This window comes from Eptesicus fuscus, chromosome 11 (genome assembly GCF_027574615.1).
Source record: "Eptesicus fuscus isolate TK198812 chromosome 11, DD_ASM_mEF_20220401, whole genome shotgun sequence".
Classification (NCBI taxonomy): Eukaryota; Metazoa; Chordata; class Mammalia; order Chiroptera; family Vespertilionidae; genus Eptesicus; species Eptesicus fuscus.
Window position 1 is genome coordinate 62,090,139 of NC_072483.1, and position 27,744 is coordinate 62,117,882.

The window sequence follows — 27,744 nt, forward strand, 5'->3', positions numbered from 1 at the left end:
TGCCCACAGCCATTCCACAGCATTCGTCCAACATCCTCAGTGCCTCACTGAGTGAACCTGTTTAGTATATCAGGACAAGGGCTATCTGATTCCTTCACTGAACCCCCTTCCTTTTTTAATCCTCACCTGAGAATATGTCTATTGCTTTCAGAGAGAGAGAAAGAGAGAAACATCAATAGGTTGCCTCCTATATGCACCCCAACCAGGGACCGAACCCAAAACCTAGGTATGTGCCCTGACCGGGGACTGAACCCACAACCTTTTTGGTGTATGGGACAATGCTCCGATCGACAGAGCCACCCAGCCAGGGCACTGGCCCCATTTTTTAACTAAAAAGATTCCTTTCTAAACCAGCGGTGAATATGCTCCTGCGTCATTCAGTTAACTAAGTCCACCTACCTACATCTCAGGAGTGCTGCCTGGAGGGAGCAGGCTAGAAAGTTGCCATGGGACTTTTCTCCAGCAGCTATTGCCATGGGAACACCTCCACATCAGGCCCTGGGGCCATGTGCACATCCTCTCCCCCGCACCCAGCTCCTGTTACAGCAGCCCCTGCTCCAAACACAACACCTTCCCGGAAAATACAAACCAGAGAACAGGCCTCCAAGCACTTCCCACTATAAATCCCCTGGACGATCCATCCCCTCACAAGCTAGGAGGCTTACAGCTCCGACCTTGAACTGCTGCATCCAAATGAGGAAGGAGTTAGTTCAAACGACAAAATTTACAGAAGCAAATGTTTTCTACAAACCTATAGTATGCACAAAACTAGAAAGAAGACACATCAGCTCTCCAGCTACTTGGGCCCTCGCACGTCTGCACGTGTCACTGCACCTGCAAGGTGAGCAACTTCTTGTGCCTCCAAAATGAAAACTCTCTTGTTTGGCCTCCCTGGAGGAAAGCCTCCCCAATAGTAAGCAGCCACTGAAAGCAACAAAGCAAGTCTGTAACCACTGACATCAGAAAACGCCCATGCTATTGCATACTGACACCCTTAAACAGTATACTGTACAATGCCAGGCAACAATGCACCACATTCAGTTCAAAAGTGTGTGTGCACGCCTGAAATACACATTTGAAAATTGGAAGGACACCCAACTCTATTAACTATTGAGTGGGTACCTCTGCAAGTAGAATTTGGGGAAAGAGGGGGTGGTTCAAGAAACAGGGCCTTTATTTCCTTTTTTAAGACGTATGTTTGAATCTCTTAATAATGAACATGCATTATCTTCAAAAAATGTTTAAACTCCAAGAAAGACCTATTTTACAAGCTTACCCAAGGTGTGGCCCTCCGTTCATAAGGTCAAAAACCTGGGCAGGGTTCAGCAGCTGTTTGAATCTTCTGAGGAACTTCACGCCCTGGTTGTCCCCACTTTTTGAATTGACGAAGACTAACAAGGGGCTTGTGCAGGACGGAGGACATGTGGCCTTCCAGAAGCCTGGATGAAAATGGAAAAGGACAGAGGAACACTAAAGCCATGAAAGACAGATGGGCATGCCTGATCCTGTAGGAAGTAATCACCCAAGGGCCCTGTAACTTACACAGAACCAGCAAGAGTTAATAAGCGCATTTCCACATGGCCATTACCCCTACAGAAGAAAGTGAGTGCCCATCCAGTCTGACTTCATATTTACAAGGATTCTAAATTTCAGGAAGAACGGGCACTGCACTGCTCTGTCTTTCACTCTTGCTCTAATTCTGAAGAGCTGATTTCCTCCCAGACATGGGCCCCAGTTTCCCACCTTTCCAACAAACACTTAATACAAACATGGCAAACTCGTGGCCAGAGGGTTTGCCATGTTTGACTTACTAATACACATCATCAAACATGCTCTGGACAAGTGCCAGCAGCATGGAATCACGTGCTATTTAATACCTGCTGCTAGATGGAGGCCAGCTGATAGAGCACATGATTTCAATGGCTCACAGCAGAGACAGACACAAGTCTTTGACTCGGTGTCTACTCACAACCTACTGGATCCATCACCTTTAACTAAGGTACCAGCCTCAAGTTCTAAGCCTGCCCAGTGGCCATCAGGACACCATTTACCACCTGTGTACATAAGTCCTCTCCCCTGATGGCTGGGCCTGACCTCTTCCCCACCACATCTCAAAATCACCAACAGAGCCTTTTGGGCCTGACCTCTTCCCCACCACATCTCAAAATCACCAACAGAGCCTTTTAGAGTGAGGAAGGAGAATGCACGAGGGAGAGCATGAGGAACAGGATAGGCCAGGAGAGCGCCTGGTACCCACCATCGGAATCGATGCTGTTGAGAGCTGTGGGAGGGATGACCGACACTTTACACAGGCCCAGTGGGCACTTGGTCACTAAAGATTCCTTACACGCCGTGTGTACCTGGAACAAGAATCCATGCATCACAAGGGGTCACGGCCTCCTTCATATAAGGCCTACATGCAGGAGGAACGGGTTGTTCCCATCGAAGAACTGAAGGATTCAGGAGAGGGCCGCGCTCACTCACCATGGCCTTGCACCACAGGCAGCGCCAGTCCTGCAGCCGCAGCACGCTGCCACAGGTCTTGTCACACACCGTGCACTTGGCACTCACAGGCAGATTTCCTTCCAGCCACTGGTGAGGCATGGCGATCTGCAGACCAAGCAGAGACATGCACTAGGAACATGTCTCAGCACCCCACACAGGGCCACAGACCTTGGGCAAAGATGCTCCAAAATGACTTCAACCAAGACACTTTTCTCACCACAAGCAGAGGGAGAACAGGGTTTTCCCACCCACACTCCTACTCCGGGCACAGCATGACTCACAGGGACTGGACAGAGCTGGGCAGCACAAAAGCCCACAGTGAGCCCCCAAATGCAGAGTGGGAGCAACTCAAAACCTCAAGGAAGAGAACCGAGGGAGAGGAGAGCCACACCAGTTTGACCAGTGCCCCTGTGCGTACCCCGTCCTCGTCCTCAATGATGTCCTTCCCGATGGAGGCCAGTGTGGTCCACTTGCAGTTATTGGTTGCACGCACAGCACACCGTTTGTGGGCCTTGAACTTGCACACTGTGAGAGAATGAACACATGAACCTTCAAGCCTCATTCGTGGCAGCTGCTTCCTGTGCTGGAGGAGATGGTCCAGTGGAACTGCCCAGGCCTCCTGGCACAGCTGGAACAGACAGCACTCCCTGTGTTATGAACTAACTACTGGGACCCATGTAGGGACTGACCTCGGTGAGACCAGATACCCAGTATAGCCAGGAGCCGGCAGACCTTCTGGAAAGGGCCAGAGAGTAACCAGTTCAGTCTCTATCCCAACTGCTCATGCTGCTCCTGCAGCCCAAGGACCGCCATGAACCATGCTTCACATACGGACACCGAAATGTCCATTTCATGGTTTTCTGTGTCACAAAATAGTCATCGTCTTTTGATTTTTTTCAACCATTTAAAAATGTAAAACCAGCCCAGTCAGTGGTGGTTTGGTTGATTGAGCGTCAACACACAAACCAAGAGATCATGGGTTCGATTCCCAGTCAGGGAAGATGCCCGAGTTACCGGCTGGATTCCCATGTAGGAGGTAGGCAAATTATGTTTCTCTCTCATCAATGTTTTTATCTCTCTATCCCTCTCCCTTCCTCTCTAAAATCAATAAAAACGTTTGTTTGTTTTTTAAATGTAAAACCCTTTTTAAATCTCGCAAGCCGCATAGAAACAGAGGACAGGTGGGATCTGGCCCGAGGATGACAGTTTGCATTTCTCTGATCCTGCCCAAACACTGAAACCCTGCCCTCTAGATCCAGAAGACAACTTTCAATCCATTTATCCACAACCCAATTCACCCCAAGAGTGGGTGTAACTAACACTGAGGCTGACAGTTTCAACTCTTTCCTTCTGTGGCCTCTACTTTCTTCTCCGTGTCTCCTTATTACTGACTGCCTCCCTTCTTTCCTTTGATCCATTACTATAAAAAAGAACTTATCAAAGACTCCTCAGTAGGCACAATAAATAAGTGTGGGGTCACAGCAATCGCTTCACTCCTGACGATGTGGGGTGACTACATTTGGACCTCTAGGGTCAGACCGCCTTTCCCAGCAGATAATACATCGTCCACACCTTCACAGGACAGTCCATGGGACGTGACCCCAGACAGAGCCTCGCGGCACACGTTGCAATAGGTCGGCCTCGCGTGGGAACAGGCGTACCAATTGTGCATCCCTGAGAAGTGGTCCATGCTGTACTGGGTCGGCTGGAAGAAGGAAATAAAGGCAGCAAAGAGAAGGTGAACCTCTGACATTCTTAAATGTGGTAACTTAAACAGGAATCAATAAAGTATCCAGGGGAGGAAAGGAGGAAGGTTTATAAAAGACAGGGTCACAGTACGATGGGGCGACCTTAATTTACAAGGACCATGCTGAGAACGCAAGCATGCAAATTGAAAGGCAACAAGAAGAGTTTCTTTCTACCTCAAAATGCTCCCTGTTCTGGACAGTCTTCAGCGCTGCGATCCAATCTTCCATTTCTTTTCTGTTGTCAGCACATAGGATGAGTTTCCTACATGGAGTGATAACCTAAAGAAAGGAACATATTCAATAAATCCATGAGCAAAATACAAATGCTAACAATGATAAAGACATCTTAAAAACCTACTTTCACCATATATATCTTATTGAAGAATAGCTGCTTAATTCAGATATTCAAGTGAACAGAGCATACAAATGGTTATCATGAATCACTAAAAAATAAGAACAATCCAAAAAGACAATCAATATTTAGGTTATACATTCACCAAAAACCAACTTAAGTGGACATTTATGAACTACTTACTACTCAGGCACAATAATAAGCCATAGGAAAAAATTTTAAAGGAAGAGAAAGCAGCTGTTATTGTTCTAAACTCACAGGGTGACGTCCTGCACTGACATAGTTCAGGGAAAGTCTGGTCCAAGTTACTCAAAGAACAGGGTGGGCATTTCACATGGACCACATGTAAGCCTTCTCACACAAGACCTTTCAATACATGACAATGGAATAACAGCCAGCTACTGCATACAGGGCCTGAGCAACTTAACCGGACCTGGTAATAATCAAGAACTAAAAATTATACCCACAACATATAAAAAAGTCTTTATACACCAACAGAAGAAATCTTTCTTACAGAAAAAAGGCTATAAATTTACATTTCACAGAAGAAATACAAAATGACTAATAAACAAATAAAAAGATGCTTAATTAACCACTCTAGCCATCAGGGAACGCAAATGAAAATAACTAATTATTTTTCACCTAACAGATTGGCCAAGTTTTAAACGATGATAATGTAGTGTTTTCAAAGATATGGGGGGAAGAGTTCTCCTGAAGTACTGACAGGAGGTAAACAGCATATAAACTTTATAGAGAAAAACTGGCCCTAGGTGGTTTGGCTCAGTGGATAGATGTCGGCCTATGGACAGAAGAGTCCCCAGTTCGATTCCAGTCAAGGGAGCATGCACGGTTTGCGGGCTCGATCCCCAGTAGGAGGCATGCAGGAGGCAGCCAATCAATGATTCTCGCTCATCATTGCTGTTTTTCTCTCTCTCTCTCCCTTCTCCCTTCCTCTCTGAAATAAATAAAAATATAGTTTTAAAAACTTATTTTTAAAAAAGGGGGAAAAACAAAAACTGACCATGTCTATCAAAAATTTTTAAAGTTACAGCCTTTTACTTAATTTTGTTTTATAATGATGTAAAGTATCTACATGGTTCCAAAGTCAAATCTACAAAATACAATACATTCAAAAGTCTAGCTTTGTATCTGTTCCTTCCATCCTGGTTCCCTCCCTATGCCAAAGGAGCCCTAAAGATAAACAAAACTACGGTTTATCCTTCCATGTGTAAGGTATTTGCTAATACATGTATATATGCACAATCCCCCTTTTAAAACAGTAGCACACCACAGACACTCTTCTCCACCTCTGCTTTTCCTCTGAGATAAGGCCCCACCCTTCCTCCTTAGCAGCATGCAGTGTTTCCTTGGTCTTTCTTGTAGCTGTACCCAGTCTGTTCAACCCGTTCTCTATTAATGGGTATTATGTTGTTGAAAAGCCTTTGGTATGTCAAAGGTGCCGAAATGCACAGCCTTTACACAGATCTTTTCATATGTACCAGTGTATTGCGGTGACAGAGTAAATGCATATGTAGTTTTGTAGCTACTGCCAAATTCCCCTCTGCAGGGGCTGTGCCATTCTGCATTCCCATCTGCAGTATTAGAGAAACGGCAGCTTTCCCGGGGACTCACCAATAACGTATGTTATTTAACTTCTGGATTTCTGCTGTTTTGTAGATTATCTCTTCTGTAATTTCCATAAACTACCCACAAAGCTTAACCAGAGAAGGGGATAATCAGAACGGAGTCACAGATGCACGGCGCTGTTCATTCTTTTAAGTAACCAGGGTAACTGGGATAACTACACATAGGGGGGAGGCTGGGTGTAGAAAGAGGCGAAGCTAGAGGAAAGTGAGGGGAGCCTGAAAGACAGAAAACAGAAGACTGGAGAAGTGAGTGCCCTCCAGAGTGAGGGTGGGGGTGGGAGCCACTGTCTCTGAAGCTTCAAAAGCACCACATGTAGCCTATATCCAAACACCTGCTGAGTGTCTCAAAGACCATGACAAGCCAAGGTTCCTGCTCACAAAGAACTCACCCCAAGCAAACAGGACATTTCAGAAACTGACATGTGCCATGAAGACAAAGTGGATCATGGGAATGGGGCTGATGGGTGCTTTGGAGGGTGGTCAGAAAAGGCCATAAGAGAGGTGGGCAATAGACAATGGCCTTGGGTCCGTGCTTAAGGACTTTTCATCAGTAACTATAAAATCGCAGCAAACACTTCTTTTTATTCACTCTGGGGTGAGTTTTAATATTTGAACATTTTTATCAGCATAATAAATAGAATTTCAAAAAGATAATACACTTTATTTTGCATAACTTGGGGATTTTATTGGGAGTTATGCAATAAGGTATTCACAGAAGAGAACAATGAGATTTGTCATGTCCTGTTCTATTTTAAGCCTTGTTTCCACTACTCCTGTGACAACCTGTACAAGATCAAGTGTGCGTGTTATTCCAGAACTCAGCTCTGCGGCCTGAGCAGGTGGATCTTGGGCCCTCCCTCTCCCACATGCCGAAGGAAGGAGGGGGTTACTGGAATAGCTTCGTGGGCACTAGCACCACTGGACAGCAAGTTACAGACAAAACTGTTATGTTTAAAGATGGTGACTTAATGGAACAAATGATAAATGATGTCATTTCCTCAATCTGTGCAGTTATTTACAGGGAGAAAACACTGACCAACAGATACATGTCTAAGAACCTGGTTTTCAGCTGTTTTAAGAAACACTTGTGCCTGTTGGAAGCCTCAGACCTGGACACTGACTGGTTAGGAAATGTGGGAAGACTCGTCTTATTTTCTCTTCTAGAAATGCGGGGGGGGGGGGGGGGGGGGGAGCATTGATAAAAGCTAACTGACAGGGCTGTTATGAGATTAAATGGAACCAAATGAGGACAGAACCAAGCACGGGGCCCAACACATAGTGTTCAGGACACATCCTGAGTCCAAAGCCCTCACAAGCTGTGCAACTTGGAACAGCTACTTCCCCTCCCTGTGCCTCCATCTGCTCATCTGAAAACTGGGGCTACTAATGGTGAGCCCATATCCGAGGCTGTTGTGAGGTTCTAGGCAGGGACCCCGAAGTGCTGAGAACAGTGCTCCCGTGTAAGCACTCCCCACTGTCACTCTCAGTGCTATTTCAGGCTCTTCCCTGTGGACCCACCTTTCTGAGGCCATTCTGGGCCAAGAGTCCACCTCCCAGATAATGAGAATCATCAGACAAGACTCCCACCCACTAAATAAAATCAGCCTCGGCAGGGCACATGCGGGAGGCAACCAGTCAATGTGTGTCTCTCACATTGATGTTTCTTTCTCTCTCTTTCTCTCTCTCTCTCTCTCTCTCTCTCTCTCTCTCTCTCTCTCTCTCTCTCTCTCTCTCTCCCCCCTCCCTCTCTCTCTTTTCCCCCCTCCTCCTCCTCCTCTCTACACTCTCTGAAAAGCAATGGAAAAAATATCCTCAGGAGAGGATTCACACACACACAAAAAAAATCAGTCTCTGCCTCTCTCCAGTCACACTCTGACACCTGAGACAGAATCCATGCTTCTTAGCCACCCACAGACCAGGCATGACTCATCTCCTTAAAAGGCTCCTCCTCCCTGCAAGATCCCCAATAGCCTTCCAGCCCAGGAAAAGCCTCCCAGACATCAGGGGCAGTCTGCACTCTTGGATACCCAGGACTAAGGGTGAGACAGGTGAGGCTGGGAGGGCCTCCTCAGGAGGAAAGGAAAGTGAGAGGCTTTCTAAGAGAGATGTCTTGGGCAGGGCTCCCTATTCAGTCCCTTGATTTGGGAACAGTGCTGGAAGAGACCTTCAGGTGATTCCCTCCTGGTTGCTCACCACATTCACTAAAAGAAGGCAGGATTCAAGAGACGCTCTAAGGAATAATAAGTGTCCCTTCGTTTGGACTGCAGCCAATACTAAAACTCCTAGAAACTAAGGATGGTGAGAGAAAGCTAGAACTATCCCTAAAATTGAGCTTTCACACAGGAAAAGCTTTGGAGACCAAAGAATGTTTTTGGTCTATATTTTTCAAGCAAAGGTGTAATGTAAAAAATGGCTCACATAACTAAATCAACTTAAAATTTAAATGCAAATTAAAACCAGGGTAATACCGTGAATGTGACAGGACAAGTCAGTGACATCCCAGACTCAGCGGGCCAGGGTCCATGGCTGGAATAGCAGACTTGATACCAAGGGAAGGAGCAGAGTAGTACCACAGAGCAAGACAGCTACATGGAAACCCACAAGCTTGAGAGAAAGCACACCCCAGGCCTTGAAGCTGGAAGGACAAGAGACAGAGGGAAACAGAAAGGGAGGGAAAACAGAGAAATGGTAAAAAGCATTTCTCACATAATTCCCTGAGGCAAGCTAGAAGAGCAGTAAGTGGACTTTAATTCTTACTCTTGCTGGAATCCTGATGGTAAAAGCACTTAAAAATCAGTAAGAAAAAAGGCATACCAACTAACAAAAAAATGAACAAAAGACCTGCACCATTATTTCATCACAGTTATTTCACAAATGGCCAGAGAGGCACACGGAAAGGTGCTCCACTTCACAAGTCATCTGGGAAGTGAAAGGTAAACCCCGCGTGTTCACAAGGTGGGTACACTGAAGAGACAGACATCCAGGATTGGGAGGATGCGGAACACACTGAACTCTCACACGCTGCTGGTGGGAAGGTCTGCTGCAACTACTGTGGAAAACAGTAAAGCTGACTTTATATTCACCCTGAGGCTTGGGAACTCCATCCACACACCCAACAGCAATACAAACATGCCTCCTCATCAGGACACAGCAGCACTACCCTTCACAGGCCTGCACTGCACACACCCAAACACCCAGCACCGTGAAGTGGACACACTGACACAGTGATATTCGGACTACTACAGGACGAGAATGACCCTCCACGGCTACCGGAATAACATGATGAATTCTACTATGCTGAAGCAAAGAAGACAGAAATACGAATGAATATGAGAAACTGGCAGAGCTATTTTTTTAATGTTAGAAATTAAATATTAAAGTGTTAGAAATGGATCTTAAATACATGGGAAATGCTCAATCTTACTTACAAAATAAATGCAAATTAAAATTGAGTCACCTTTTTTCTTCTTTAACACGTTAAGCCCCATGTCAATGATTGATGACTGACACTATACTTTGCGTCGGAAGACAAAACAGGCTGGGCGCTTAACGTGTTAACATATTTTTATTGATTTCAGAGAAGAAGGGAGAGGAAGAGAGAGAAACATCAATGATGAGAGAGAACCACTGACCGGCCAACTCCTGCACGCCCCATACTGGGGATCAAGCCAACAACCCAGGCATGTGCCCTTGACCGGAATCGAACCTGGGACCCTTCGATCGACAGACTGACACTCTCTATCCACCGAGACAATCCGGCTTGGGCGAGACACCTTTTTTTAATCTCCCAGATAGAGAACAATAGTCTAGTAACCTGCTACACTGGGGGCATGAATTAATACAACTCCTATGGAGAACACAGGGTGAAACTAGCAAATCTTTGTCTTATCAACAGTGCTTCTATAAATTTACCCTACAAATATGCCCATGAGAAGTGACATACAATATATACAAAGTTTTTCATGGCAATATTCATTATAAAGATAAAAGATTGGAAATGACTCAAATTGAGCAAGATAAGACCGATATGCCTTGGCCAGTGTAGTTCAATTGGTTGGAGCATCGTCCTATACACCAAACCATCATGGCTTTGATTTCCAATCAGGGCACATACCCAAATTATAGGTTTGATACCTGGTCAGGGTGTGTACAGGAGTCAACCAATTGGTGTTTCTCTCTCCCTCTCCCTTCCTCTCACTAAAATCAAGGAAAGCATATTATCGCAGGTGAGAATTTAAAAAAAAAAAAAGACCCAGGGGCAACTGGTGCATAAATTATGGAGCATTCCTATAGTGGAATACTATACAGCCATATTGTATTCTCATATTCTTAAGTTTAGAATTACATGCTAAAGACCAAAAAAAAGAACTTTAAAAGTTCTACTTGAAAGAACTTTTGCTTCCAAAAAATGAACTTCCAGGAAATATAAAATATCTGGAGACTCCAAATGAGTCTATGACACTAAAGACAGACAAATATCTTCCAAAGTCCTAGGAAGAATTAGCCAAGATTATTAAGCCTTGACTTCTTCGAGAAATCAAAAAGAAAAAGAAGACGTGCTGGAAGAATACAGATGTGATGTTTGATTGGATAAGAAGGTGGACTCCTGAATTATAATTAGAAAGACACTAGCTGATATGACAAAGAAGGTGTCAAATGACAGTGGCAGCTACCATGGTGGGGCTCTTAGTAGTACTGGGAAATGTCTAGGTGTTTATAGTTATTTGCTTGTTTCATCTTCTCTACAACCTAATGACGTAGCTATCAAGAGAGAAAACTGAGGCCCACCGAGTCACCTGCCCAAAGTCCCACAGCTAAGGAAGTAGGGGGCCAGACACCAGGCAGGTTGGCTCCAGGCCTGACTGCTGATCCCCTACCCCTTCCCACCCACAGCAGCTTCCCTGAGTGAAAAGTGCGGGTCCCTAAAGGTTACATACTGTGGGATCCCACGAACACTCTTGAGATGACAAAATCACAGAAATGACAGATTAGTGGTTGCGGAGAGTTAAGGGGGTGTGGCTATTAAAGGAAACCAGAGGATCCCGGTGGAGATGAAGACGTTCTGGATCTTACCTGTGTCTATGTCAACATCCTGGTTGTGAAGTTTTGCTGTAGCTTTGCAAGACCTTACTCCTGGGGAAACTGGGTGAAGGACACAAAGGATCTCTGTATTATTTTAATTCTGTGTAAATCTACATTGCTCTCCAAATAAAAGGTTTAATTAAAAATAAGCAACCACGCCCTGGCCGGGTGGCTCGGTTGGAGCGTCATCCTATACACCAAAAATAAGTAACCACAATCAACAACGTTTTCTAACATCTAGTATGTTTAAGTTGGGAAAACTGGGAGTAACTCCAGAACAATGCCATATTTCTTAAGGACAAGGACATCTGTGTTCTCAGCACAAATTAAAAGTGTAATCTTATCTTATTAAAGTCCCTATTTGTAGGCAGTGTAAGCTCATGAAACATCTGACTTGCCAAGGAAACATGCGACACACCTTTGGCACACATTCCCAAAGAAAACCACATCCTCTCCATATGCCTGCGCCCGATTACACAGGAGGGCCATGGTGCTGCTGCAAGCTGCAACACATGGCCTGTGCAGGGCAGAGCCCTGGAAATGGCAGGCCTCGTTTCTACACCAGCAGTGCCTGAGAAATCAGTGAGGTTGTGCTTCACACCAGTCGTGAGCCACAGGCCTGCCTCACACAGCACTGTGCTTCCTTAGTGGGTGAACACCCTTCGACAGCGGGTGCACTCTGGAAACTACCAGAAATACCACCAAGACAAGCTGCCTCCCCAGCTCCAGACCCACAGATCCCACAGCCCAACCAACAGACCCATCAGGGGTCCCTCTCACATACTAACGTCCTCAGGCTGACTACTCTCCACCCCAACCCAGCTGGAAGGCCTCAGGCTCCAAATTCTTCCTTTTTCTTAGAAATAAATTCATTTAAACAAACAGACAAGATCCCTGCTCAAATGCAGACAGGGAAGAAATAACATAATAAAGAAATAAATTATAGCCCTAGCCAGTTTGGTTCAGTGGATAGAGCGTCAGCCTGTGAAATGAAGGGTCCCGGGTTTGATTCCAACCAAGGGCACATACCTTGGTTGCAGGCTCCCCAGCCCTGGTCGGAGTGCGTGTAGGAGGCAACCAATCAATGTGTTTCTCTCACATCATTGTTTCTTTGTCTCTCCCTCTCCCTTCCTCTCTCTCTAAAAACCAATGGAAAAATATCCTTGGATGAGGATTAATAAAAAACACACACAAAAAAAAAAAATTTATACAGTATGTAGTAGTAGCTGGGGATTAAGTCTATAGAAAAAAGATCAGAAAAAGGAGGTCAGAGCCAAGGTAGGCCTCATTGGAAAAGGCTGAAAGAGCACGGCAGGAAGAGGTGAACCAAGGCCTGGAGCAGGAGAGAGCCTGCAGAAACAACGGGACACAGAGAGCCATGCCAGCACCTGTAAGAACTTGGGCTTTTACTCCCGAGTGCAATGGGAACCACAGAGCTTTTGAGCACAAGTCTGGCATGTGATTTAGGTTTAAAAACATCCATTCTGGCTGCTTTATTGAAAACTGAGTGTAAGGGCCAGGACAGAAGTCAGGAAAGCCTTTGGAAGGGAGCTCAGAGATCCCATCAAGAGATAAAGGGAAGATGCATTCTGAAGTATGCTGAGGGCAACAGGATCTCCTGATAGACTGACTGGATGGATGGATGGATGGATGGATGGATGGATGGATAGATGGCTGTGAGGCAGAGGAGCCAACAGCAACACCTGAACAGCTGGAGGAGGAGCCACTATCCTGGGACAGAAAGCTGTGAACAGGCTCTGCAATTTTGGGGTGGGGACCAGTAGTTCCATTTCGTACATGTTGAGGCTGAGGTCTCTTATCAGAATGTCATCTCACCCATGAGCTCTTCACCTTGCCAACAGCTTGGCTACATTAAAACAAGAAAGGAGATCCCTCATAAATTACCACTGCTGCCAGTAGTTTAAAAAGTGACGTTTAGGAGAGCAATCTGACAATATCTCATCAAGCAGAAGATGTATACACCCGGCAATTCTACCCTCAGAAACAAACTCCAGAGAAACTTGTGCCCAAGTGCCCAGGAAGACAAGTATGAGTTCACGGTAGTGCTGTTTATAGTGGTGAAACCTGCGGAAACACAAGTCAACAGTAGGACACTGTATACATAAGCCATACACACTAACAATTAAGCGTTGTGGTCCTCAACTTGGGCTACACTCGTAACTGTGAGATTCCCATCCCACTCCCCACGAATCAGTTGTTTTAAACTTTGAACTATTTAACTAGAGATAGATGTGGCCACATGACTAAATCTCAGAAACACATGCTGGGTGAAAAAAGCAGATTGTACCATTTACTCAAAAATTTAAAACTGGTGAAAAATGTCACATATTGTTTGTACCTACATATATGAGTAGAGCAAGTATTAAAAACAGGCAAACAAGTGATAGACACCAAACTCAGCATGGGGGTGAACTCTGGGAGGAAGGGCAGGAGGGTAGGAAAGGGAAGACAAAAGACTGCAAGCACATCCATAATGTTCCTTTCTCAGGCCAGGAAATGTACAGGTGTTCAGTATGTTACTTTCTTTTTTTAATCCTCACTTGAGGACATACTTAGAGAGGGAAAGGAGGAGGAGGGGGAGGGGGAGGGGAGGGGAGGAGGAGGGGAGGAAGAGGGAGAGAAAGAGGGAGAGGGAGAGAGAGAGAACCACCAATGTGAAAGAGAACAATCGATTGGTTGCCTTCCTTACAGGCCCTCAAAGGAGATCAAACCTGCAATCCAGGTATGTGCTCTGACCCAGAACCAAACTGGCAACCTTTCGGTGCACGGGATGATGCTCAACCAACTGAGCCACTTTGGCCAGGCCGTTATATTACTTTTTGAATGCCTAAAATATTTAATGATTTTTAAAATGTTAAACGTTTTGGCACAAAAATAAGCTAAAATACCCAAGCCAGAGCTGGTGACACATACAGCATGTCTTGTATTTATAGTTTACTGTATTTATGTATAATGTATATATACACACATATACAGTTCGCATAGTTTATATACTATATAAACATATACTTTCATATTACAAAAGGGAATGGGTCAGCCTGAAGTCAGCCATGCCTGCAGACAGATTCTGCTAGTAAAACTGGGGAACTCTCCAGCGCTGGAACTTGGTTTCCATTCCTGCATTCTCACCACAGAGAACACCATGACGTCACCAGGCACTCTCTGGCAGTTTCACACCAGGCAGGCTCCACTGGCTGCCATATGTTTCATGGCAGACACTACTGTGCCTAATTTGCCTCTCAGATATCTCATGCTAGAATAGAATCCCTAATCTTAAAGAGCTGGCTGAGTGTGTGAAAGTAAGGGTCATGCTTTATAAAAGGAGGAAGAGGGAGGTACTGGTGAGACCCCCCAGAAGGAAGCTTTTAGAGACCAACAAAAAGCCTTCTCTCCCAACATAACCCGTCTTCCATGAATCATTAGGGTGGCAGCCACTGGAAGCTAACATCGAACCCTGGAAACTCCTTTTTCAGGACCCTCAAAGCACAGAGATACCTGTCCTGCAGCTCAAAGGACAAGCCAGCTCAATAAGCTTCAGTGAGGTTTACTGGTGTGTGGCACAGGAGCAATTCTGCAAAAGTTCCATGGACTAAAACGTCAGAGTCGCTGGTGCAAATGACTTGTCTCTCTAGTCCTCAACTTCTTAACCTGCAAAATGAGTACCAGTGCCTGGCCCTCAGGTCACTCTGAAGGGAAGAAGATAGAACATTATTGCTGCTAGCAACAGGATAAACAGGCCCAGCACAGGTCAGAGCATACAAGTCGACGCATAAGAGCAAATGGTTGGCTCCCCAGCTACTCCTGCAGCGAGATGGCAGCCACAGCAGACACCTGAGCTCAGGGGACACCAAGCAGCCCATGTGGGCATCTGGTCACCACCTGCCTAAAGCACCGTCCAACACCACTGGGCGAAGATCGCCCACATCTACAGCAGTACGAACAAGAAGTGAGCGCTCCACCTAGGCAGGTGACTTCCAGGCTCCACAGTGCTTGTTTTGAAGATCAGGGGTGAAATTTCTCCTGTGACAAAGCTTATCACAGGAATTCATCACAGAAAAACTTACCTGTCCTGCAGGCTTTCTATCTGGCCAGATAGGGACTAAAGGCTGTTTCTAACAGGTAGGTGAAGTCATATACCAAGGCAATGGCTTTAAAAATCCCAGTCTTCCTCTTATAAGAAATACAAGACAAAAGTCAACCCTCCAGAGACCCAATCATCTATAATTTTTTTCCACTCCATTTTATTTTTTTAATATATTTTTATTGATTTTCAAGAGGGAGAGAGAGATAGAAATATCTATGATGAAAGGGAATCATTGATCCACCTCTCACTGGGGATCGAGCCCACAACTCACTTCATTTTAAATCCTTACAGTTTAACTTCTTTCCCACACAGCTTCCCATGTTGCCCACCATCACCTGGAACTCTTACCTGCCGCTCTCCTCTCTTTCAGAACATTATCCAACTGCTCAAAATGGATCAGAATTAGAGTGGTCCAGCAAAACCAAAAACTGAGTTTTAACATAAATAGCCAAGAACCCGTGGACCACCAAAAAAGACCAGAGATGCCAGAGTAACAAAGCAGCCCCACGCAGGTCAGCACTGACCAGAAGAGGGAAAAGCAACGGTACTGGGACAGGACCAGGAGCCTGGAAACGCTCTCCTAAATATAGCTCCCCGGTCTGCAGGGCTTGAAAAAGTGGCTGAGAATAAGCATCTGACACACTAGGTAATTTCTGTCACTTCCTGTTACTCACATCCTGATGTTCAGATGCTGCCCAAAACCCTGGAATGGTGCACACAAATCCTACCTTAAAGCCCCCTGAGACACACACTATTCAAAACAGCTGGATGTGCGTAGACAACGCACTTCCTCACAGAGTGCCATACAAAACACAAAAATAGACACATGCAAACAAGTTCCTGAAGGTCCCTGTGCAAAAGCCCCAGAAGGCAGGTCCAGACCTCCAGGCATTCAGCTCTGCCTGCTGCCTGAGCCCCAGAGAGGAGCCAGGCATAAATTACTGGTGGGACACTTTCCTCCCTGAATCCGCACTTCACTTCCAATCTTTGGGGGCAAAGTGGTGATGGGGTCATCACCACCGCAGCTACTGACCTGCCCAGGGGCCCAGAGCAGACAGTCAAGGCCAAGCACCCTCCGCCCAGCTCTGCCCCACCTAGCAGCCTTCCTAAGGACACCAGCAACCAGGAATGCAGGACGCCCAGGCAGGCAGCAAAGCCAATTGGGCCAGAGGTTAAAAATCACATGTAATCTATCAGAAGACAGATTTTTAAAAAGGAACAAAAAGTAAAATGAAGCAAGAAGTAATACCTAAAACTGAAACATGAAAAACTTATTTGGGGTTATTCATCTATTCAATATTTCAACAGTGCTTTATTAAGCCTTGCAATGTGTTTGATGTGTGGGAAACCTCAGAGATAGAGCAGAGCCCACCTTGAGCATGGGTGGTGGAGGCAGAGAGCCCCTGGGGAGGGGCACCACAGGAAGGGCACCACGTATGGAGGTGGTGCCCCAGAAGGCACTTCCCCAATAGCAGGTAGGAAACAGGAAACGGGCACAAAGAAGGCAAAATACAAACCAAAAAAATCTAGCATGTTTCCAACAGTGAAACACTAGAAATAACCTAAATCTCCAAAACTGGGGAGTGGTGAAATAAATGATGACTCAATCATACAATGGAATACTTTAGAGCCAATTGTTAAAAGGATGATGAGACTGCGTATTTATGAACACAGAAATTTAAAAAGTTACAAATTAGTATGTGTATCACTGATCCCACTGTTTGTGAAGCTAAAGCATATGTATTAATATTCATAGGAAACACCTAAAAACTTATTTGTCTAAGTTAGGGTTTTTAAACCTCTGTACTACTGACATCTGAGTCCAATTAATTCTTTGTTGTCTCCCACAACATTGTAGGATGCTGAGCAGCAACCCTGGACATACTCCCCCGCCCCCAAGTCATCACAGCCCAAAATGTCTCTGACTACTGAAGTCCTCTGTGGGCCGATCACACTCCCCCACCCCCTCATCCCACCCATGTTTGAGAACCACAGGTCTTTATAATAGTGTTTAAATCTAGGATCTCAGTGATAAGACCTGGGAGTTATTTTGTGTTTGTTTGGGTTATGGTACTTACTTACTCATCTATATATATAAAAGCCCAGCAACCGAACAGAACAACCAGAACGACCGGTGGACCATTTGCTATGATGCACACTGACCACCAGGGGGCAGATGCTCAATGCAGGAGCTGCCCCCTGGTGGTCAGTGTGCTCCCGCAGTGGGAGCACTGCTTGGCTGACTGGAATGAGGCTGATTCTCTGCACCTATCAAATACCAGAGACTGGCCTGACCCCACCAGCTGATGCAAGCCCTCTAAGGTGTATCCTAGAAAGAGCACGGGGAGCTGGCATAGGTGGATGGCAAGAGAGCATGTGACTGTGGACACTCAGGGAGGCTGTACTGATGGCTGAGGATCTTGGAGCACGGCTGCCTTGAACATGCCCGATGGTATAACCAACCTGGCATCACACATCAAGGACATTCACCAAGTGGCTTTAGGGTGCAAAGCTCTCCACCATGTTCCTCCAGGACACAGAACACGCCTTTGCCCAAGACATTACCCCAAAATGTCTTCAGCTCAGACTAATTTCCTCATTCAGCAGCCGCTCAGAGGGCTGGTCCACAGCCTCTCGGCTGACTGGGATGAGCAGTGCTCCCACAGCGGGCAGATCTCCACAGGCCATGCCCCCACCAGTGCACGAATCTGTGCACCAGGCTTCTAGTATCCTATATAATAAAAGGATAATATGCAAATCGACCAAACAGCAGAATGACCGGTCACTATGATGTGTACTGACCACCAGGGGGCAGACGCTCAATGCAGGAGCTGCCCTCTGGTGGTCAGTGCACTCCCACAGGGAGAGCACCGCTCAGCCACAAGCCAGGCTGACAGCTGGCGAGTGCAGCAGCAGTGGCGGGAGCCTCTCTTGCCTCTGCGGCAGCGCTAAGGATGTCCAACTGACGGACATCCCCCGAGGGCTCCTGGACTGCCAAAGGTTGCAGGCCAGGCTAAGGAACATCCCTCCCCGCCCCCAGTGCACGAATGTCATGCACTGGGCCTCTAGTTTGTATATAAAGGTGAATAAAAATAATCCTAGCATTGGTGAAACATTACAAGTGTTTTTGCTAGTGCAGAGATTTTCAACCTTTTCATCTTATGACACACAAATTACTAAAATTCTGTGGCACACCAAAAACTATATTATTTTGCCAATCTGACAAAAAAAAAAAAAAGGTATAATTATACTTCATTCACACCAAACGGATATTGTTGTGTTGGCTATTGTCATTTTTTTATCTGACAATCTATGGGAAAAGAGTTCAGTGCCCCTGATGCAATAGTCAGTATTGCATGTTTTAAAAATTCTCACTCACGGTTGAAAACCGCTGCTAAAACAGTGCGGTAAACCATCACTCTATAAAAGGACACAATAAAAGGAAGTCACATGGGAAAGGATGAGCTGGGACAGAGCACTCAAAACCTGTGCAATTTTGTAACCAAGCATTAACAAATAACAGCAATCCTAATAAAAATACTAGTACATAAGAAAATGCTACAGTAGGTTGTCCGGCAGGCGCTGACAGTGGTGCATCTGAGGACTGAGTTGCGTGGGCTGGCCAGCAAGGAGCAAGCGCCAGTGGGCCATCCGGGCGGGGGTGCCTGCGGAGAGGCCAGAGCCGGCCTGTGTCAGGCCGCACAGCGGCAACGGTGACTTCCTCTGGGCCGGACCCGACAGCGCAGGGCCATGGCCAAGGCGGCTGCAGCTCCGATTTCTCCCTGAACAATGGCAGCTACCATTCAGGCAATGGAGAGGAAGATCGAATCGCAGGCTGCCCACTTGTTATCCCTAGAAGGTCGAACAGGGATGGCCCAGAAGTTGGCCAACTATGAGAAGACGACCCTGGAGTTTGGGAACCAGCTGGAGGGCAAGTGGGCCGTGCTGGGGACCCTGCTGCAGGAGTACAGGCTGCTGCAGAGGCAGCTAGAGAACATGGAAAACCTGCTGAAGAACAGGAAATTCTGGGTCCTGCAGCTGCCCCCAGGCAGCAAGGGGGAAGCCCCCAAGGAGTGGGGCAAGCTGGATGAATGGCAGGAGTTGTACAAGCACGTGATGAGGGGTAACTACGAGACACTGGTCTCCCTGAACTACGCCATCTCCAAGCCCGAGGTCCTCTCCCAGACTGAGCCAGGGAAGGAGCAATGTGGCTGGCGCCGCACAGCCCCCAAGGTTCCAGATGTTCCTGTGGACCTGAGTCCAGGCTCGGGAGCCCTGGTTCCTGCCCCTGACCTCTTAATGCAGATAAAGCAGGAAGGTGAGCTCCAGTTCCAGGAGCAGAAGGCTCTGGGGGTAGAAGCGTGGGCAGCTGGACAGCCAGATATCGGGGAGGAGCCATGGGGCCTCAGTCAGCTGGATTCTGGAGCAGGAGACGTCTCTACAGATGCTGCTTCTGGCGTCCACTCCAACTTCTCAACCACTATCCCACCTACTTCCTGGCAGGCAGATCTCCCTCCCCACCACCCCTCCTCCACATGTTCAGACGGGACCCTAAAGCTCAATACGGCAGCCTCCACAGAAGCAGATGTAAAAATTGTGATAAAAACTGAAGTCCAGGAAGAGGAGGTGGTGACCACAACAGTGCACCCTACTGAAGTAGAGGCCCATGGGACCCTATTTGGACCAGACCAAGCCACAAAGTTTTTCCCTAGTCCTGTCCAGGAAGGCGCCTGGGAGAGCCAGGGCAGCTCCTTTCCCAGCCAGGACCCTGTGCTGGGGCTCAGAGAGCCCACCTGGCCTGAACAGGACCTGGGAGACCCCAGCCCCGCAGTGGCCCAGGATGGGACCCCACCAGGGGATTGGTTTCTTGGGGGAGTCCAGTGGGGCTGGAATTTCAGGTATAAACCTCCTGTGGGTCTGAACAAGAGGACTGGGCCTGAGGGGCTGCCCTATTCCTCCCCTGACAACGGAGAGGCTGTGCTGGACCCAGGCCAGGCCCCGAGACCCTTCAGTGACCCCTGTAAATACCCTGGCCGGACCAAAGGCTTTGGCCATAAGCCCGGCCTGAAGAAGCACCCGGCCTCGTCTCCCGGGTGACGGCGCTTCACCTGCACCACGTGTGGCAAGAGCTTCCAGCTACAGGTGAGCCTGAGCGCACACCAGCGCAGCTGCGGGCAGCTGCCCCATCTGCCCGATGGGGCAGCAGGGGCTGTACGGGATGGAAACGCCCTGGGGTGCGGGGAGTGCAGGCACTGCTTCACGCGCCCAGCCCACCTGATCTGGCACCGCATGCTGCACACGGGTGAGCGGCCCTTCCCCTGCACGGAGTGCGAGAAGCGCTTCACTGAGCGCTCCAAGCTCATCGACCACTACCGAACCCACACGGTGTGCGGCCCTTCACCTGCACCTGCACCGGCTGCGGCAAGAGCTTCATCCACAAGGACCACCTCCACAAGCACCAGCGCAACCACACGGCCCAGGGCCAGCCGCTGCCTCCCCTCCCAGCCGCTCCCCCGGACCCCTTCAAGAGCCCTGCCTCCAAAGGACCCTTAGCCTCCACAGACCTTGTGACTGACTGGACTTGTGGCCTGAGTGTCCTGGGACCCACCGAGGGCGGGGACCTGTGAGGCACCCCAGGATGGCCAGAGTTGTCTCAGCCTTCTGACCCTTGAGGGCCATGAGTGTAAAAAGTCCCGTTTCTAGATGTTCTCGGGGTGGCGGTCAACGCAGAGGCGGGAGTGGAGACTGGAAGACCAAATCCCCAAGTTGCTGAACTGATCACTGGAAGGAGAAAAACTGTCAAACAAATACACTTCCACCTCTAAACTATGATTGCGAAACAGCACCATAGAATTTTAAGTAATTTAATTACAAAACTCTTTTTTTAATTCTTGAAGAAGCTGAAAAATAGTCGTAGTGCCAGTTTAAACTTTCTAGCATACTTTTGGTTTCCAGAACATGTTTATGTGGGCTATGTCCTTACCAAGTCTGACGTGAAGGTCGGTGGGGCTGAGGACACAGTGAGGAGGGACCCGGACCAGACCTCCCCTGGCCCCACTGACTCCTCGGGATGAGATGGTCTTAGCAAGAAGTCCTGGGGAATTGAGACCCTGCTCTGCCCAGGGCTCCAAGCCTCCTGGGACCTGAGGCCAGCTGGGTGCTGTGGAACTCTAGCCTCATCTCAGCAGGGAGAAGGACTCGTCCCCACAGCAGCCAGCTGGCCTCTCCACCTGAAAAGGCCCCCCAACAGTGCTGGCACTACTGTTTCCCTGTTAGGGGCCACCGGCCATCCCTATCGGACTCCTGGGCTGCCAACCCCACCTGGAGCTGCTTTTCCGCTCTAGCAAAATGCTTCTGTGTCCTTTGTGTAGTGTTTTTTCATTGTCAAAATTCTTTCATTTCATTTGTTACTGTGACTTTGTGAAACACGCAAGGCAAGTGTTCTTGTTAGAGTAAGAAATAAATTAACTCAAAGGGGATACATCTCAGTCTTGCACCATGGGGGCCAGTGGGGGGGAGGGGAAGCAGTAAGGAAAAGCCTCAGGTTAGAAGTTCAGTTTGGGGAAGGAAAACTGTTTTTGCCCTCTCAGAAGGTTTGTCCCACACGTGCATGAGCAAAGTCGTCAGGCCTCAGGCTTTAGCTGGGCCTGGGCCTCCCTGGTGTGTGCACTCCCAGCAAGATCTGAGAGGCTGGGTATGGACGATGCTCCTCTGCTGACATCCTAACAGTGGAATTGGACATGGGCCCAGGTTTCTTAATTCTACCACAGTGCTGTCCCCAAGTAATCATTCCTGTTTTTTTGAAGCCGCCTCTAGATCCCTTATCCCCCCGCAGAGGAGAGACCAGGGCTGCTATTCACTCAGCTCCCCCATGTGTACTTTTGTTAGGCAATAGACTAGTTAAGAAAATTGTTTCTCTGTACTGTATATTTTGTGCCTATTTACACCTCTAATTGATATAACTGATATTTTGAAAAACACATGAAGAGGAAATGCCCTGTTAAAATAAAACCTAACCACACACACACACACAAAAAAGCTACAGTAAATATAGAACTTTACCTTTTAAAAAAAGTGAAGGAGCTTGAAGAATGAGAGTTGCTGCAGCTGAGTTGTGGAGTTATGTGCAAAATGCACAAAGATCTAAGACACAATAAGCAATTCCAAGGCAGAGCCTAAAGGCTCTGTGCTCCCCTTTGGCGGGCCTCCTCCTACAGCGAGTGATCACTATGGGCCAGGGCACTTTTTGTTAGAGAAACACACCCAACAAAAAGGACTAAGTGCATTGCCCTCTTGGCTACGGCACAGAGGGAGCAATGAGCTCCAAGTCATTAGCTCAAACTAATATCGATCCAGTGATCATGAAATCTAATTCAAAGTACCCTAACAGTGGATCATGGGGATGGAGGGAGGAGGGTAGAAAGGCTTTGGCAATCTTGCCACCACCATGCTGTCATAATGTATCTGTTTTTCTCTGGGATGGTTTGATGGTAGATCTGCTTATACCCAAGTATATCTACAGTAATGTTACAGTAACTGGTAAGGAGGGGAGGGGAGGGGAGGGGAGGGGAGGGGAGGGGAGGGGAGGGGAGGGAAAGGGCTCATAAGCAACCTCGGCAGTCCAAGGTCAGCCAAGCACTTTACAGACCATCAAAGGTCAATCTGATTAGGCAGTAAGATATCCCAGGCCCAAGGAAAAAATGCTGCCAGTGCTGACTCACCAGGAGGCCACTCTTGGGACAGTCTTATGCCTGCCTTTATTGATGAGCTAAGTCAGTGGTTGGCAAACTGCGGCTCCGGAGCCGCATGTGGCTCTCAAGCCGCAGTTTGCCGACCACTGAGCTAAGTAAACCAGGCAACATGCTATGCAGCCAGAAAACAAACCTCCAAAGGGGAAAACCAGGTTTACAAAGAATGTATGAAAGGGCATCTTTACATTATAGTACTGCCTAACAAAGGATGGAGGGAGGGAGGCTGATTAAAGGGCAAGGCACACAGCCTGGAAAACTGGAAATTGACCTTTCAGGTGGTGAGTTGAGGGATTATTTTTTCTTTTCCTTCTGGTTTTCTGTATTTTCTATATTTTCTATACCAAAAAAGTGTTTTAAAATACACCTGTCCCTTTCTTTTATCCTACAAAATCAACATCTGGGACAAAAACTACATGTATTTTCCTCTTCTTTGTTCCAAACTGACCCTGCTGTGCCTGGTCGCCTCTGTTGGCCCAGCTAACAGCACATTTCCCACCACTCTGCAGCTAGGGCCATCACTGGGGGAAGCAGCGGCAGCCATCCCTGGCCCGGGCTACCACCTCCCTGTCTCCCTGTGGCATCTGCCATGACGGGACTCAGAGGGGAAGCCTGGTCTCTGCCCCTGGTTTTTTCAAAAATAGAAAAACAAGCCTCTACCTTAGTTAAACCACTACTGCCTGTGTTTTCTGTTAAACATCCCAAACCTCATCTGAATTGAGACACTATGCCCCTCACCTCACAGAGGAGAAAGCTCCAGCACAGAACTTGAGTTTTCCTTATCTTCCAGGTAAATAGCTTGACTTACTTCATTAGATAAGAATTCAAAACTCTCAACTCAAATGGGCAGCAACACTAAGGGAGCCTGATTTAACAAAGAATACCAATAAGGTTGAAATAACAACCCCACAGACCAAATCTGAGGACCCAAGTCAGGGCTGGGCAAATTCCAGCCTGTCCCCTCTTCTTCAAACAAAGTTACTGAAACGAAGCCACCACCCATTTATTGACATTGTTTTGGCTGCTACATATAGCCCGAGACCCTACAGCCCTCAAAGCCTGAAAATACGTGGCTCTCTATAAAAGTTTACTGCTAACCTCTGATATAAATTATTGGTCCCAAATTATTGGCCTAGGATAATTAGAAGTGGAGGTATAAAATGCAATCTGCTGCATAAAAGATGGAACTTGCACTCCCTTCTGCCTCTGGCTCCACAAAGGAGCCAGTTCTGTTCCCAGAGGAATCCCTGAGTGCCCGGCAGGTAATACGTGCTCAATAAGAACTCATGGAATTGAACACTTTCCATTTACATAGTCACCTATGAAAACTGTGTATGTGTACTTACATTTAGTAAGCAATTTAAAGTGAAAGGCCTCACAAAGTGAAAAACACTACACTGATAAATACTTCAGCATAACTCCCCTGACACACCCGTTTCACAAGGAACATTCCTATGTAGTTCACCTTGTGGACTTGACTGAGATTCAGTCTGGAAGCTAACTGTCTGGGAAGAAGGACACGCCCCACGCTGATCCACACTGCTACCTGTGAGGATGCTCTCAAGCTTTGCTCTAGGCAAAGAACAAGGCCAGCAGGAGCAGAATCCTCAAGCGGGAACCTGGCCATGAAATGGCCTCACCCCTCCCAGGTGAACCACCATGCAAGACAAAAGGGGCAGTCATCTCCTCTCCCAGAACTAAGTCTAAGGAAAATGTCTACAGACATGTTACTTTCACATAAAAATAAAAAAAACAACACCATCACAACATGGTATTCAAATTTGTTGCTTGTGAAACAAAGCTGTAGGAGGAGACAACCAAGGATGGCTGGATCTGAGCCAGTTCTCTTCACAGCTGATGAATGTCACATGGTCAGGTTTAGCTGGAAGGTGAGATCACACACATATGCCCGTAACTGGATGACCATTTGTTCTAACCCCTTTTCTCACATTGGGAAATAAAAGCCCAGAGAGGATAGGGGACTCCTCAAGGCCACACTGCTTGGAGGACATGTCTGGGACCAGAAGAGATTTAGCCAAATCATCATGTCCAGGGAACATAGTGGCCCATGGAGCTCCCTCTTCAAGGGATGAAGTGCCCACCCAATGACACACATGGCCTGGGGAGCCGTGAGTGCCAGCACATGCACACAGCACTCTAGCATGGGAGCCTGTGTCTTTCGAATCTCGACCCAGGAAGGAGACAGGACCAGGAGGAGCATGGTCGTCATCTTGTCCTTTGCCCCAAGCTCTGCTGAGGGAGACCTGGCTCCCACACCCAACCTCTGGAGCTGTTGCAAGTGCACAAAGAGCCAGCCCCTGAGATGCAATGGGGGAGTGGGCACTAGACCCCCTCCAGATGTTGGGGGCCTGAATGGGAGGACACGGTCACAGCAGTCATGTCCTCTCAGAGATGCCCAGTCCAAATCAGCCTGCCTTGAACTCCCCAAGTGACCGATATACTCAGTTGGGGGCTTTTATTTGTAAGTGATCCAGAAAAGAGGATCTCAAAGCACATTCCCAGCAGGCAGGTAGATCACATGCAAGGTCACCACCTTTCGGGATAACCCTTCTCATCTATAACCCCTTCCCAAGCTTCAGCCAGTTTACCCCTTTCCTCTGACCAAATTTCCTGTATTCCTCTGGTATTTCAAATATATTTCAAAAATTTCATTCCAACCACAGGATTTAACATTTTAAAAAATTAAAACAGAAAAATTTGGTAATTTTTTCCCTTCAGCAAGCTCTGACCCAGAGGATCTGTCTCCTAGGGCTGTGGACAAATCACCAGATATCTGAACAGCCACAGGGGCAGCCATGGCATGCGGGTCAGCCAAGGCCAGCTGGCCTGACTTAGTAGGCACCTCCCTTTGTCATGGCACAGCTGTGACAGTCCCATGTGGATGGAGCAGACACAAAAGCTTCCCAGACAGAAAAGCCATGGGATAGATACACAGCAACAACAAACCAATTAACCCGAGACTATTTACAGAATGTCTACTTTGTGCCCCGTGTGGCTCTGGGGCACTGGGATATGGAGAGTTAGCAAGTCCCAGTCATTCCTTCTCTCAGGAAGTTTATATCTCTTCCTCCAACAAACAGAAATCGATACATAAAATGTCTATATAGACATGAGAAACAAAAAACCTGAAGAACCTACATCCATTAAAAATTTTAATTCATTATCAAAAAACTTCAAAGGTACTATCAAAAACTTTACCCCAAAAACATTCCACACTCAGTCAGTTTCACTGGTAAATTATAGCCAAAAATTTAAGAAAGGAGTAACACCAAACTTTATCAGAACAATGATCCTCATTTTATGATGCTAGTTTATGTTTTATAAAGCCAGTTTAACCTAAGTACCAAAACCTAATAAAGACAAAGAAAAGAAAGGAAATTGAAGATCAATATCTTTCATGGATATAGATGCAAAAGTCTTTAACAGTCCTGACTGGTTGGTTAGAGCACCGGCCAGTGGACTGAAGGGTCACGGGTTCAATTCAGGTCAAGGGCATGTACGCTGGTTGCAGGCTCAATCCCCAGTGCCCGTTGGGCACGCGCAGGAGGCAACCAATTGTTGTGTCTCTCTCACATCAATGTTTCTCTATCTCTCCCTCTCCCTTCCATTCTCTCTAAAAATCAATGGAAAAAATATTCTCAGGTGAGGATTAAAACAAACAAAAAACAATCCTCAACAAAATAACAGCAAACTGAAGCCAATAATAAATAAAAGAATAATACATCATGAAGAAATAGGGTTTATCTCAGGAATGCAAGGTTGGTCTAACATTCGAAAATCAATCAATTTAATTTGCCCTTTTAAAAAAATAAAGGAGGGGAAAAACATGATTACTTTAATATATCCAAAAAAGTATTTGACAAAATTCAACATATATCCATAATTAAAATTATCAGCAAACAAGAAAATCCTCAAACTGATAAACAGTGCCTATAAAAAGCCTACAAGTGGCTCAGTTGGTTGAGTACTATCCCATGTACTGAAAAGCTGCCAGCTCAATTCCTGGGCAGGGCACATACCTGGGTTCTGGTTTTGATCCCCAGCTGGGGAGGATATGGAAAGCAACCAATCGATGTCTCTCTCTCTCTCTCTCTCTCTCTCTCTCTCTCTCTCTCTCTCTCTAAGCATGTCCTCAGGTGAGAATTTAAAAAAAAAAAAGCCTATAACTAACATGATACATAACACTGAAAAGCTGAATTGTTTCCTGTTAAGATTGGAAGAAAGGAAAGGACTACTGCTTCACTACTTCAACATTGTCCTGGCAGCCCCGGCAATGAGGCAAGAGAATTAAATAAAAGGCATCTGGGTCAGAAGAATTAAGACTGTCCCTACTTGCACATGCTGACTGACTGTCTATATAGAAATTTCTAGGGGATTTACAAAACAACTACTAGAACTGGTAAGTTATTTTCCAAGGTCACAAAATCCATTATATTCTTATATGTTTGCAGTAAACACCTGGAAAATAATTTTTTCAATTTCATTTAATAGAAACAAAAATAAACTACATAGAAATGAATCTAACAAAAAACGTTAA

The 27,744-nt window shown here is 46.7% G+C and overlaps 2 protein-coding genes across 2 annotated transcripts in view; one reads left to right on the top strand and one right to left on the bottom strand.

The window, feature by feature from the left end:
- The window catches only part of DGKD (diacylglycerol kinase delta), a 107,874-nt gene that overhangs the window by 26,298 nt on the left and 53,832 nt on the right, over positions 1–27,744 (bottom strand). Inside the window, exons 4-9 of the mRNA XM_054722896.1 lie at positions 4,428–4,532; positions 4,078–4,210; positions 2,924–3,030; positions 2,485–2,610; positions 2,258–2,360; positions 1,277–1,439 (exon numbers count right to left, since the gene is read on the bottom strand). Of these exons, the coding sequence (XP_054578871.1) occupies positions 1,277–1,439; positions 2,258–2,360; positions 2,485–2,610; positions 2,924–3,030; positions 4,078–4,210; positions 4,428–4,532 (737 nt within the window). The remainder of the gene's footprint in view (positions 1–1,276; positions 1,440–2,257; positions 2,361–2,484; positions 2,611–2,923; positions 3,031–4,077; positions 4,211–4,427; positions 4,533–27,744) is intronic.
- On the top strand, positions 19,189–21,065 carry LOC103283207 (zinc finger protein 746-like). The gene is given in 2 exon segments (XM_054722897.1): positions 19,189–20,818; positions 20,821–21,065. Coding segments are annotated over 2 exon segments (1,875 nt in total).